We start from the raw sequence: 14,469 nt of genomic DNA, 5'->3' as shown, positions 1-14,469 counted from the left end.
TTAATTAAACGGAAGGTGAAGAGAGAAGAAGTAAAGTGGAAGGTGAACAACGATGGAGTCAAGTGGAAGGTGAGACCTCAGTCGGTCAGTTCAGTTAGAGGGATACCTAGTCGTCAGTGAAAAAAAAAGGGTGCATCACCAAATTAGGCTTGATACATCTACAGTAAACACCAGATCAAAGGAATACGTCGTAATTACACTCAAAGTGTTGAAGGTACATTCAAGTGAACCAGTGAGGGATAAATATCGTGTATAATTGTTTAATGTCCGGTCAAGAAGAATTCAAATTCATGCCTAGTTTATTTCAGTTTCAATGTCATAATTTCATATTCTCATCTGTTTTATCGCTATAAGACTTACTATTTTTTTTATATAATTTAAAGAATATATTTTGTTCGATCAAATTAATTTATTGTTTCATTTTTAGAGTAGAATCATATAACCTCAAATTTAATGGGGAAACCGAATGCCAATCTCCTGTTCCCATAACTTAGGTGGTATGTTGTCAAAAGTACGCTTATTACCCCACACCCTAGAGATATTAAAGAATCTCATTCTCTTATTGCTGCACGGAGTTGTAGCTGGCGCCCTTCAAATACTGTATGTGTAAGTAAGTGGGTAAGATCTAAGTGTGAGTACAAGGCCCGACGATTGAGTATTTTATTTAATGAATATTAATTTTCATATCTTTTCAATTTAAATTCAGATTAGTAGGTCTTTAAAATTTAGTAAAGGAGTTAGGAATCTCTCAGTACATCTGCTTCAGGCCTTACCTAACCTTCTGAAAACGACTAAATAGGTAGCAACTGCACCTAGGTTCATCAATAACTCCACTGATTCTAAAATAACTAACTATATTCTCAATAAAATCCGTGCATGAGCACCTCATCAGCACACCAAAATATACACATAATACACACACAAAATATTGCTGGAAGACTCCATATTTACAACAACAACAAAGAAAACAGTGGGAAAACGAAAGCGAGAACTAAGCCACCATTTGTAGTTAGTTCGTTGAACAATGTACATATATGCAGATAAGAACCCTTCACTGTCTCTGTATCAACACGACTTGCCGATTCTCATAATCGGCACTTATTATATCACACAGATAGGTAATGTACCTCGTAATACTGTGTTCACTGACTTTAACACTTGTTGTAAAGATATATACATTTGAGCAACACGCGCTTGACGTTCCTGAACATAAATTATGGAATGTCTGAGATATAGCACCTCCCAGCTTTCAGCAACATGTAATACCAGGCCGCCACAAAGTGATACAATACTCAAGCGCGAGCACTCCACAGCTTGTAGGCTAGTCACTCTCCACGAACACAAGACCAGGTTCCACGAACGTCCAAAGTCCAGTCCATCATAGTGCAGCAGTGTCACTCGCGTACCATATATCCAGTTTCGCTCCCGTACAGAGTGTCCGCACTACTTCCTTCCCATACAGTGTGTTGTTCTTCCGCTGTGATGTCGAAGTATATAAAGACCTCAGCTCTCACATGATACGCCGATATTGATCCTGGCCAGCCAATCATGGTAGATCCTCTTGTCAAGACCACGCTCTGGACTTCTTCTTGCTCCCAAGACAAGAACAAACTCTGGGGTGTTTCACATGAGTAATAGAACTTTCCGAGTATAACAAGAAGCTCATCTCATCAGACTGGGATACATGATTCATGCAAATTTTCCAAGTTCAATATAGTAATATTTTCCCAGAACAAATTACTCATACCTTCATATGGAGACCTCCCAGCTTACAAATATTAATGACAAAATATACAAATGAAATACTGATAATAACAACGACAATAATAATAATAATAATAATAATAATAATAATAATAATAATAATAATAATAATAATAATAATAATAATAAATCGAATACTGACAATAATATATCTCACTTCTACATGTAGTGTGAGGGTGTGATATATGTACTATCACAATAGCGATTAACGGTTCAGTTGTTGTGGAACAGCGCTTCGTCCGTAAAAAAAGATACTGGCCAAAAGGTCGGATCAGTGTCCGCATACTGTAGGGTCCATTGACAAATCGCAACCCGGGCTTCGGAATTATAACCATGGAGCTCCTGATGCAAGTGCAGATAGTACGGTTGAAACCGCTGGGAATCCAGTACCCGCTTAACAAACGCCCGGCTGGTATTCGTCTCCTGTGGAATTACCCGTGTGCTAGTGTGGGGGTTATGCTGGATAGGGTCCAACACAACCTCGTCATTGTGAGTAGATGTTAGGGGATGATCTCGAACTGGCCATGTCCTTCCCAGAGACGCAGTAGCCCGCAGATGTCTTTCTACACTCCAAAGTGCCATGCCTTTCGGTTGTCGTCTCTCCACATAGCGTTTTTGATACAGGCGTTAATCCTGGTGTGCATTCTCTCTAGTTTTTCCTTAGGTGAATAACATATTCATACACTCGTTGCTGGAATGGATCAAGAGACGGCGAATAAGATTTGTGTTGTGTTGTGACTTGCCTCGAAGGAGTGCAGTCCGCGCAGCTATGTACCTGCCTGACATAACATGTTCTTATCGTTCCATTGGGGCACGCATTGCCCTGCCTCTGCTCTACGAAGACTGGAGCACGTACGACGTAGCTAACTGGTTGCCTGTGTCCTAGTCACAGATCCTCCTCGTCCAGCCCAGCACTAAAATCTACGCCACGATACATACGGCTCGTTACAGGGCCAAATAGACAAACCAATCTGTGTAAACATTCAAGTATGCAACTTTACCACATCCCAGGCAATTGACGGTGGAAAAAATACTTGCATGGGATTCGAACCTTCGAGCAGTGTCCACTATCATATCCAGCACAGCGTCTTTGCCACATAAGCTACTGCGAGGGTTGACATGCAGCGCTCAGTTCCCAGCATATACAGTACTGTACGTACAATACCTGCCCCTGGTCTGTGTGTGTGTGCACCTCCTGTTGTAAGGTACGTGTTCTTCGTATCTGTGCTCGTTTTGCGGGTTCATTAGATGTGCCCATAGTGAATTAACAGTGGCGCTCACGATTCCTGCTGTCTTCTAGCCCGTAACCACACATCTCGTTATATTACCCCAGTTTAGGAAGAGGGACTGATGTATTTCAGAAATATAGTAAAAGCGGCAGGGTGCATAAAAATAGATCGCAAGGGGTTGATGGACCACCGGGTGTATTGAACAAATTATTTTAGACGTACCGGTAAAACGTTATTTACACTCCTTTTGAGTCCCTTGCACTCTATGAAAATTGGAGATTAGGAGTTGCAAAATAACATGGAAATAAGCAGTGTAGAACATAACATAATAACTTTAGCTTTTCTGTCAGCCAATAGATGATGGATAGATTTCCAAATTAAGTTCGATCGGTAATTAATTTATATAGAAATCAAACACAAAACTAATATTATTCTGATAACTGATAAGAAACTGAAATTATGGAAAGGATACGAGAGATGAAAATAGCACAATATGACAAAGGCTTGGAAGAGAAAGACATACAGAATGTTTGTGTATTCGTACGTTCAGGGAAGAACCAGAGACAGGGGGTGAAGTATAGGGGTCTTTTGTTATTGTCATCAAAAGATTCCTGAGTAGTGTTATTTGTTGCATCTTTAAGGATCGGCCCGTCTGTAAGTGTTCCACGTGTAGCAACACGGTCGTCAATCGTTAAAAAGTCGCCCGTAGTTCACTTCGGCCGCTAAAAATTAATGTCATGTTAGAATTGCATATCGTTCAGTTATCGTACAGTTCCACTTGGTCAACCTGTCTGTTAATCGTCGTCCTGTTCCCAAGATAGCCGATTTGATCCCTGAAGAAGTCGGTGACATTTGAGGGTCTGTAAATAAGACACTTCCATGTCGTGGGCTTCCAGCTCGTTATGATTCATACAGCATAACATTCAGACAACCAGACGTCTATAGCAGTTGAAGGGACATTAAACATTATTATTATTATTATTATTATTATTATTATTATTATTATTATTATTATTATTATTATTATTACCGTGTTTTGGTGGATCAGCAGAGGTGAAAGAAGGTGCGGGCTGGAATGGGTCTAACTACAAGTTCGAAAGATGAATTTAAAATTTAAATAAAGGTTATATTTTCAACTGATAACAAGATTTAACAATTTTTACTAGGTGAAATAACAAAGAAAAATCAGGTACAATGCAACTTTACAAACGAAAGCACAAGTTAAGGGGTCATTACAAATTCTGGGCTACGAGCCCCAAAGTTTAACAATTTCTGAGCTCTCAGCTCACAACCACAAATTACCAAAGGGCAGAAAACCCCTAATTACATGGAGCACTTGCTCCCACCTCGTAATGTCAAGCCTCCTAGAGGCACCTTTCAAAATACCAGAAAGAGCTGACCCGCTCTCAGTTGTCCAAGCCTTTTAAAGGCAAAAACAGATATTTACCCTAAACTGCCATCAAGGCACAACTTATAATGGAACAGGGGTACCTCGTACCCAATCTACTGGGCCTTCGCAGGAAGGAAAACAAAAACGTGTTAAGTTAGTGGCCCAAAATACAAAGCTGAATGGAGTAGAGTACTTGCACTCCTACATGAAAGCTTGTTAAAACCTAAGTGGTGCTAAGCCGATACACAGGGGTTATTCCCACACTGTATAGGTGACTTGTATAAGAAAATTTTAACTCATTAGGAAAGATTAGAAAATCAGTTACGAAAACATAGTCACCTCAAGTCAAAATGAAGGGGAGCTCGAGAGGGTAAGGCACTCTCTATCCCCGATTTACATTTAAAGTAATAAGAAAACGTTTACATAAGCCGGCTCTAAGTTACATTTTTGAACAGGTAGGATAATTTGAAAAGGTTTCGAACCTTCCCCGGGGGTTAACCGCTGAGCAAGAAAGAAATAAAGATGTTAAAAGGCCATTACCTTTGCTGAAGAGCTGCTGCTCGAAGAAAGAGGCGCAACCCGCCCCCTGCTGTATTTCCATACACTAAGCTAGATGTTGTTGAAGTGGCAACGAGCCGTGAAAATCAGCAGTTTTTAAACCCTCATGGATGATTCGAGACCTTTCATGAATAATAAAGACACACCCACTCAACTTTATTGGGTAGCTAAGAGTTACACATGGAAATTCGAAGAAGAAACCTCTGATAGGTGGAAATTAATTACAGAAATTACTGATTGGCTAAGTTCAAAACCGGTGGAAAGAAAGCTTAATATTGCCAACCCACAAATGAAAGAACAAAATTTAGTAAAGACCAAAACTTGTAAATACAAAATTTCTTCAACAAAAGTTCCTTCACTTCGCACCAGGGTGCATGATCATAGTTTTTTGGGTAGAGACATCTGTTAGCGAATGTCCATACTTCTAGATAATTAGTAAACAAAAACAATTCGAAATTAACATAGTGACATCTTCAGATAAACGGTTGAATTAATTCAGTTTTAAAGTTCAGAGTTTCAGCTGTAGAGGAGTACTTAAAGGTGGAAAATTCAAATGTGCGGTGTATAGGTGTACCAACCGGTACAATTATTGTTAGTATTATTATTATTATTATTATTATTATTATTATTATTATTATTATTAACCATCGCTGGTTTCCTGAGTAGTTTGAAAGCAGCCTATTGGAAGCAGTGTGGAGTGATTTGTTCTCATGCTTTACACCACGGGTTCTCAAACTTTTTCTGTCGCGCTCCCCTTCTGAAACATGAAATATCTAGCCACCCTCCCCTATCCTTCTTTTCTTTCTTAGCACTTCGCATAGTCTACTTCGCAAAAAAAAAAAAAAAAAAAAAAAAAAAAAAAGCATCGCTAGATCTGTGTAATTACTGCAACTACTCGTTACAACAACAATAATAATAATAATAATAATAATAACAACAACATACAATTTACTATTCTTCGAGCACATCATAGTTCAACAACTTTTGCAACCAAAAAAAAAAAAATCGTGAATTTGTGAGTCCAGGATGTTGAATGTTAACTATTACTACATGCTTATAAAAAAACAACAGGTGCATGTTGCAATTAATGGAATACAACAATTTTTTTATTTCACTTGTTAGCTCTTTAGCTGTGGCGCCAGTGTTGCTTTTAGTTCATTTATAATGCTTTTTGTATTTTAAAGCTCGTGACCTATAAATGTCAGTATAAATAATATATACAATTTTCAACATTTAACTGTGAATTTGAAAAATGTTATGTTTAAATTCTTCACCCAAAAAAAAGAGTAAAAGAGGTGAATATAAAGGTACACGATTCGGTAATTCTGTGACATTCACTGAGTTAGTGTAATGGATGTGCTTGAATCTGTGATGAAAGTAGATCCAGTCTTGGTTGGATATTTGAAACTGGAACCTGCAGATCCCTTTCCAGCTGCAGTCGAGGCCGATGCTTTGTCTTGGATGGATTCCATTGCGGAAAATGTTGACTTGCACAAGCAAGTTAAAACGAAGGGTAATAACACATCCATGGCTTTTCTGATAAATTGGGATATTCATTTCGAACCTGTACCCAAAAATTTTCAAGAAACTTCAACTTAAATTCATTTCGGAGCGTTCTGTTGCCCGTGAGTTCTATTAGCTCCTCCCGTTCTACCATTGACATGTGGGCTGTTACGTTCGTATCGAGTGAACTGCGAATCCAGTCATACTTAGCTGAAGGTTCTGGACAATTATCCTCGAATTGTAGGCGAAGGTTTTCAAGGTGTGCTACGGTAAATCCACTAATTTTCCTCCAGGAATTCAAACAAGAAAACATCTCAAAGTTATCTTTGTCCATCTTGATTTTCCAAAGTTCAAGTTTTCTCTTAAATTCAAGAACTGTCTCGCTTAGAAAGTCAATGTTACTATTTCATCCTTGAAGTGACACGAAATGATAATTCAGTTTCTCAAGTACCTCACCCAGGTAGCACAGTATTAGAAGCCAATTTTCATCCAGAAACAGAGCTGCGAGTATAGGATTGGTGTCCAGTAGGAAAAGACGAAGCTCCACAACGCAACGGGCTCTACCACGAGACAACCAGCATACCTCCATGTGCAATAGAAGTGAATCATGTGTAGACCCCATCTCCTCGCAAAAAATGAAAAATTGCCTACTGTTTAGCTCTTGCTTTCACAAAATTTACAACACTGACGGCATCGGTCAGCACTTTATTGACTTATGGTTGTAATACTTTTGAAGCCAATGCCTCCCTGTGTGTCATGCAATGTGTGAATTTTACAGAATTAGTAACAGCACTCACTCTTGCTCTGAATCCCTTTTTAGTTCCAGTAAATGACGCTGTCCCATCGGTACATATACCAACACAATTTGTCCATGATAGATTGTTGTCATTATGAAAGGAATTCACAAGAGAGGAATTATCTTCGCTTAATATTATCATGTACCATATTTTATTTAATATTAATCTATGTAGGTGTTACAGTGTGTTTTAAGGTTGTTTCTAGTTATTGAGTTTACTTGATTTGACTCTGTGGCTGATGATGGCACAAGTTTGGTGCCGAAACTAGTACCTTATGTGAACATCATGTGATTGATTCACATTAATAAATGTTTGTGTATTGAATGGGAGGACCCCTATTAATTAATTTCAATTATTGTAAGCCCATTTCAATACGGATCATGAAATTTCTAAATATCACTGAAATTCCGTCCGATACCCTTCCTCTGTTGGATCTCCTTGATCCATACAGACTCCATACAATACACCCCTCTATCTTTAGGTCATTCTTGTAATCGGACCAAGTTTCTACTAGTCCAAGGATGTCCATTTCTTCCAGTAGTTCTTTAAAGCCTTCATTACATATTTTGTTCCATATACCTTCAATAAGCTACCTTTAACTCTAGTTTTTTTTTTAACCTCTTGTGTTCCACTGGACTCCCTGATTTACTTCTAGTCATCCTAGATCTTTCACCGGGCGAGTTGGCTGTGTGGTTAGGGGCGCACAGCTGTAAGCTCGCATCCGGGAGATAGTGGGTTCCAACCCCACTGTCTGCCGCTCTAAAGATGGTTTTCCGTGGTTTCCCATTTTCACACCAGGCAAATGCTGGGGCTGTACGTTAATTATGGTCATGGCCACTTCCTTCCCATTCCTAGGCCTTTCCTGTCCCATCGTCACCATAAGACCTATCTGTGTCAGTGCGACGTACAGCAAATGGCAAGAAAACCTAGATCTTTCCACTTCTGTTGTACTCCCCTCAGAAGAACAAATAACATCCTTCTCAGATAACTCTTCTGGGATATTTACTCTACTTCCTGAACCCATTCCCATTTTCTGAAAAAAGTCTCTTAGACTCGCTGACTTACGCCTGGAAGTATCCTCAGCTGCTCCAGTTGGACCCGCTTTAGACATCTATCTGGCTCGCCTTGTCATTCCCCTTTGTGTTTCTTGACTCCGCTGGAAGTTCTGACAGAGACTGTTGAATTACCTGTCTAGCACTGCACGTAAACTCAGGAATCCCTCGTGTTATCACTTGTACACCATGCACTTGCTCTGATGACCCAAACTGCTGATTTTGTTCTTTGAACATATCGCCTAGATAACTTAACCATCCACGTTCTTGCCCAAGTATCTCCTATCACATACAAGTGGTTTCCTCTTATAAATGCCCGTGGATTCAACTATCTTTGCTCATGGAGGCTTTTCTGTTCGTATCCCTTTTTATCAACACCTTGCTGCCCTTTAAGTTTCTGCGCACTATTCAGAATTCAGCTAGACATTAATAATGAAACAAACTTAATTCTGTCAGGTCTTTTTCCCCTACTCCTTCCAATCCTGTACAAATCATCTCTATCCCTTTCAATACAGTCAGTGCCTAAATTTTCTCTGATTAGTTTTAAGACAGAGTTAATCAATTCAATCATGGACTCTCCTTCAGTTTCCTCCAAGCCAGAAATAATAATGGTTCTTCTCTTCTCCTCCTCCATTCTTCTGCTATCACGCCATTGAAGTACCTGAACTTGTTCTTGTAGCTCCTTAATCCTCTGATTCAGTGTCGCTCTTTCTTCTTTGTCTTCTCTCATCATCTCTTTTATTGCTGTTAGTTCTTCAGTAAACATTCCTTCATTTCCTTAATTTGTTGAGGCTGTACCTCAAGCATTTCATTGGTCTGGTCAGCCTGAGAAGCATCTTCCACAGCTTACTTGATTTTCTCCCATGTCCTCCGATGACAATGGGCCTGGATTCATCTCAACGACTAATATGAGTACCACCATAGCTGCCGCCACCAACAATTCTGTCAGTCCTATTCTTTTATTAACTCCTATTTTGCACTCCATCTTGGTCTACTTGTCCCAGCTGTGGCATTGTCTCATTGCACTCGTATATTGCTGCACTGTTACACCCATACTGCTTTCCATGCACTTCCAGATCGTTACCACACACATCTGCTCACTAGCTCAGCTTACCAAAGTCTGCTTGAAATGAGTACAAATCCATAATAATGATCATCCACATATTTCTTCCAGAATGTGACTTTAACATAAAATGACTATTGTATATGGATAATAGGATCAACCACAAAAAGGCAGAATACACGTTCTGCAACTTTGTGGAGCCAGAGATGCTACAGTACTATCTTCCTAGGCAGCAAACCACTGATGGTAACAGTCAGGTTCAAGTATCTTTGCTCTGTCATTACCACCAATGCCACAATGGACGATGATGTTAAGCATTACATCTGTGTTGGCTGGATGAAGTGGCAATTGCTGATGGGTGTCTTGTGCGACAGACAGATGCTCATAGAACTTAAAGGAAAGTCTTTCAAGACTTGTCAGACCTGGCTTCATGTATGCCTTCGGATGCTGGGCAAGGTAAAAAATGTATGATCACCAAATACGCGCCATAGAGATGCGAATGCTGTGGTTGTATGCAGGCTTTACTCTGACCATCCGAGTACAGAGTGAGCACATTCAAGGATCCTTCAATATCACTGCTGTCGATGTGAAGTTGTAGGAGGGACAACTCTGCTTGTATGTGTAAGTCAAAGGATGTGATGAAAGTTATTCTGTGCAAGAAAGTTCTTGCCATCACAGAACCAAGGAGAGGCTGAGGATGCTCAAGAGACATACGTGATCCTTGCAACTGTACACACTGCAGGCACATGTATGGCAAAGGAGTAGAAGAAAAAGAAATAACAAATATGAATTTCAAAAGGGAAGTTTGCTGAGTTCAAATTTACCAGTTTTGAGGTAGTCTAATCCTGTTACATAAGTACTCCCTGAAATTAACCTGCCGTTTGGAGGTAGCATAATGTCAGAGTATGCAGTCACAAGTACAGGGTGATATGAATGCTTGTCTTTCAATCACAACCTTACTTCAAACCCTGACGTACTATGCTAAGTGGTCAGTTTCTTACCAGCGCTAAGTTCTAGTGAAAGAGAAGTATTTCATCTGAACAGTAGAAACAGCAAACTGAATAGGTGCTTAGAATGTATGGCACGTTCTCTCAGCTGTTGTACAGAATAGCTGTGGAGTGGCCAAAAGCACGTACTTCTGTGTTAGGACTTGACATTTTAACAGTTCAGAAGCAGCAGTTGTGAATGATCATTAACTACAGTAACTCTCAATTTATCTTCAAATGTAGGAAAAAGGAAAAAGAAAAGAGTTTGCTGCAGTTAATTGTTAAAATTTAGTGAAGGATAATTTTAATAGAGGGAAATGTAATTCTGGTTAGGTTTTCCACTGTGTATAATTCTGTGAAAGACTCTGTTCAGAAATAGATATTGGGAAGTTTTGTTAACAACCTCGGATATCTCATCAAGATTTCCTTCTCACGTGCTTTGGCTTTCCAATATTAGCAACTGTATATTTGGCATACTATTCTTGTACAGGAAATTTCAGCTGCATTAGATTTTCACAGGTCTTTCAGCTTAATGTACAATATGAGCCAGTGCAGCTCACATTGGATTCCTTAGAATTACAACTATCTATTTTCCTTAATTTCCTTTGTACCTTCAGGTCAAGCAACCAAACTGGGGAATGTAAATAGGATGTACAGTATGTTATTATGTGATTTGGATTGTAAACATGTTTTTATGAACTATACTGCTTTGTACATTGAAACCATTTTTGTATTTATAGGGATGCATCTTTTGGGATGTCAGTGTATCACGTGACATTACTAGATTGCCTGAATGCTGTGTTCAAGGCTCAAACCTTGAATTTCTTCAATTTTGATGATTTTGATGCTGATGAGTACGAGTACTATGAGGTAGGCTTTTAATCCATTTTTTAGCAAACCCCTTGATTATGGTGGTATTCTTCACATACTTACAAGTGTCATGTTTCTTATTGGTGTTTATTCATTTTTCAGCGAGTTGAAAATGGTGACCTGAACTGGATTGTACCTCAGAAGTTTATTGCTTTCTGTGGTCCACATGCAAAAAGCAAAATTGAAAATGGTAAGTTGCCTGGTGGAATACCGAGCGAGTGGCTGTATGGTTTGAGTCACTTAGCTGTCACTTTGTAATTGGAGATAGTGAATTTGACCCCCACTGTCAGCAGGCTTGAAAATTGTTTTCCATGGTTTCCCATTTTCACACTGGCAAATGCTGTGATTGTAGTTAAATTAAGACCACGATCACTTCCTTCCCACTCCTAGACATTTCCTCTATCCATCATCGCCATAAGACTTACCTGTGCCAGTGTGATGTCAAGTAAATTGTGACACAAAAAATAATTTTAAAACCGGGGTGGAATAGTCTATTTTCAGTTTTAATTGGTTAAATTAGTAATCGGAAGAAGTGGACTACAATGATATAAATCATCCTTAAATGTAAGACTGAGTGAAAGTTTTGGCTGTTATTCACTTAGTGCAAGGTGTATTATTTTATTTACATGATGGACTATCCTTAAATTATCATACACGAGGCTCTTAGAAGAGCAGAGGCATATGCGCCAGAGTATTCCTTTTCGCTTTCTCTTGCAACACACTTTCATGGCTGTCAAGTGTTAATGGTTGATACGCTTTGGTTAAGAACAAAACCTCCATTTGTATATAGCCTGTTGTTCAATCTTATGAGCAGCAGCTCAGTCTCGAGAATAGCAAAGGTGTAATGGCCAGCCTATCGGCCGGTCGCTGTCCTGCAATTGCTACTATGTATTTAACAGCACAGGGCAATAAATCTCTTAACAGAGGGTGTTGTTTGTTTTCAGCCCTTCAACTCTCATAAATTCCTTTAGCATTTTAATGTATATTTGTTGTATTAGATGTAATCCTTCTTGTATGGTGGTATCTGTTTGAAAGTTCAGATTTTTGTTCAGTCTTTTGCTTCAGAAGCTAGTTATAACACTCATTCTCAGTATTATGCAGTTCTTGCAGTAATATTTATTTGGTGTCTTTAATGTTGCATATTTAAATTTGTGCTTTTAACCATTATCATTCAAGGAATGAAACTTGTAGTGTTGACTTTTCATTATTATTTACTTTCATTGAGCAAAAGTGATACAGACAGTGCTTCTCCTTCCCATCACATAAGTTGTCCTAGAAAACGCTGTGTACAGAAAAACAAATGTATAATAAATGTGGCAAAAAAAAAAAAAAATAGAAATAGAGATGAAGATTATTTAAGTTCAAGAACTAAAAATGTTGTAAGTGCAAAGGAAGTAGGGCCTCCCTGTCAGTGTGCTGGTTTCAACAAAATAGGTCGAGATGAAATTGATGAAACATTTTGAAAATTTTGGGAAAGGGGATTACAATTTATAGAACAGCTATTTAAATAAATTAATGACAAGTGTGAATGTGAAAGGATCGTGTGTAACAGACGGGCCTTTTCATATTAGTTTCATTCTTATCACGCATAAACACACACCTTACATTTAAAAAAGGTCATATATAAAATTAGTGTTCAAAAATCTATCATACTGTATCCTGTAAATTGTATTTTCTAATATACTAGCAAGATACCCGTGCTTCGCTACGGTATTATACCGAAATTTATAATTTAATGCTTAATATTTTATATATAATCCGCCGAAATTCGCGATTGGATTCGTTTTCTGAGAGAATCCACCAAAATTCGTGATCTGACTCGTTTTCTGAGAGATTACGGCAAAGTTCCCCCCATTTTTTCAATCTTTCTTCCCAGCAATTGATTTCCTGCTTCCCGGGCTAGGTCCAGGTACGCCACCCGGTCACTTGGGTCCCTAAATCTTTGCCATCTTTTCCTATAAGCATTTTTTATATGGATCAAATCCTCAAGGAGATCCGGCGTGGTGTCGTCTTGGGTGCCTTGGCGGTACTGAACCAGTGGCCAGACTGCAATCATAGTCATTACCGGGCCAGGACCCGTTTCCGGCACTGTCCGCACATTTTGACGACGATCCAGAACATTATTATTATTATTATTATTATTATTATTATTATTATTATTATTATTATTATTATTATTATTATTATTAGGGTGGGTGGTATTAGTTGAATTTAGATTATTATTCATTCATTCATTCATTCATTCATTCATTCATTCAACTTCGCTAATCGGCCAACTAGGGACCACGATAAGCCTCACTTTACATTCTGGCATTTGCTCATTTTTTGCTTGATCCACATCGTCTTCATTAGCTCACTGTGTTTAGCACGACGTTCTTCTGTCCATTTAGCACCAGTTGCGCGTTTTTCATCCAGGAAAGTCCCAAAAGTCTTCATGGCGGCTCTGAAAAGATTTTGGTCTTGTGCATCTTCTGCTTGTAGGCCCAGTTCTTTAAGATCTTTCTTGACATTAACGTACCATGGGATTGCCGTTTTTGGTTTTGAGTCAAATATACTGAAGATACGTTTCGTCCATCGAGAATCGATCATCCGTCGTATATGACCCTTGAAGCAAACTCTGCCTTTACGCGTTATGTGATCTTCTCTATCTTAGAGTATATTTCTTGCCTGGATTTCCTAATGTAGATGCCATTTTTGTAGTTTGGACCAAGTATGGTGTGTAGGATCTTTCCTTCTTTCCTCTCTAAATCCGCAAGCAAACATTTCTCAGACAGGATAAGGCATTCGGATGCATACAGCGATACTGATTTGATGGCAGTGTTGTAGTGGCAAATTTTTGTGTTCAGGGAAAAGCACTTTTTGTTGTATATGTTGCAGGTGGTTTGGAAAGTGACTTCCATTTTCTTGATTCTTGCTGCTATGGCCTCTTTGTCAAGTCCATTTTGCTGAATCCATTCCCCAAGATATTTAAATTTACTAACACGGTTTATCATTCCATATTTGGTGTTTAGTTGTGCTGTATCATCTTTGATATTTGACATTACTTCTGTCTTTTGAAAGGAAATTTGTAAACCTGTTTGTTCTGCTACTTCCTTCAACACATTGTGATCTGTTCTGTTGCACTTTTGAAATTTTCTGTCGTAAGGGCTATATCATCAGCGAACGCTAAGCAATCTATTTCCACTCCATTTTCTTAGTCCCAGTGCTTACAGGTTTGTAAAGGTTTCTTTCATTTAACGTCTTTTGCCACTCCTGTA

General features: G+C 38.8%; 1 protein-coding gene across 2 annotated transcripts in view; it reads left to right on the top strand.

Annotated features, from left to right (window-relative positions):
* LOC136863962 (dual specificity protein phosphatase CDC14C) overlaps nt 1-14,469 on the top strand; it is a 451,301-nt gene that overhangs the window by 305,702 nt on the left and 131,130 nt on the right. For both annotated transcript variants that reach the window (XM_068226497.1, XM_068226496.1), the window contains exons 5-6: nt 11,083-11,212; nt 11,315-11,402. In XM_068226497.1, the coding sequence (XP_068082598.1) occupies nt 11,083-11,212; nt 11,315-11,402 (218 nt within the window). The remainder of the gene's footprint in view (nt 1-11,082; nt 11,213-11,314; nt 11,403-14,469) is intronic.

This window comes from Anabrus simplex, chromosome 2 (genome assembly GCF_040414725.1).
Source record: "Anabrus simplex isolate iqAnaSimp1 chromosome 2, ASM4041472v1, whole genome shotgun sequence".
NCBI lineage: Eukaryota > Metazoa > Arthropoda > Insecta > Orthoptera > Tettigoniidae > Anabrus > Anabrus simplex.
This window is presented reverse-complemented; position numbering and strand designations above follow the sequence as displayed.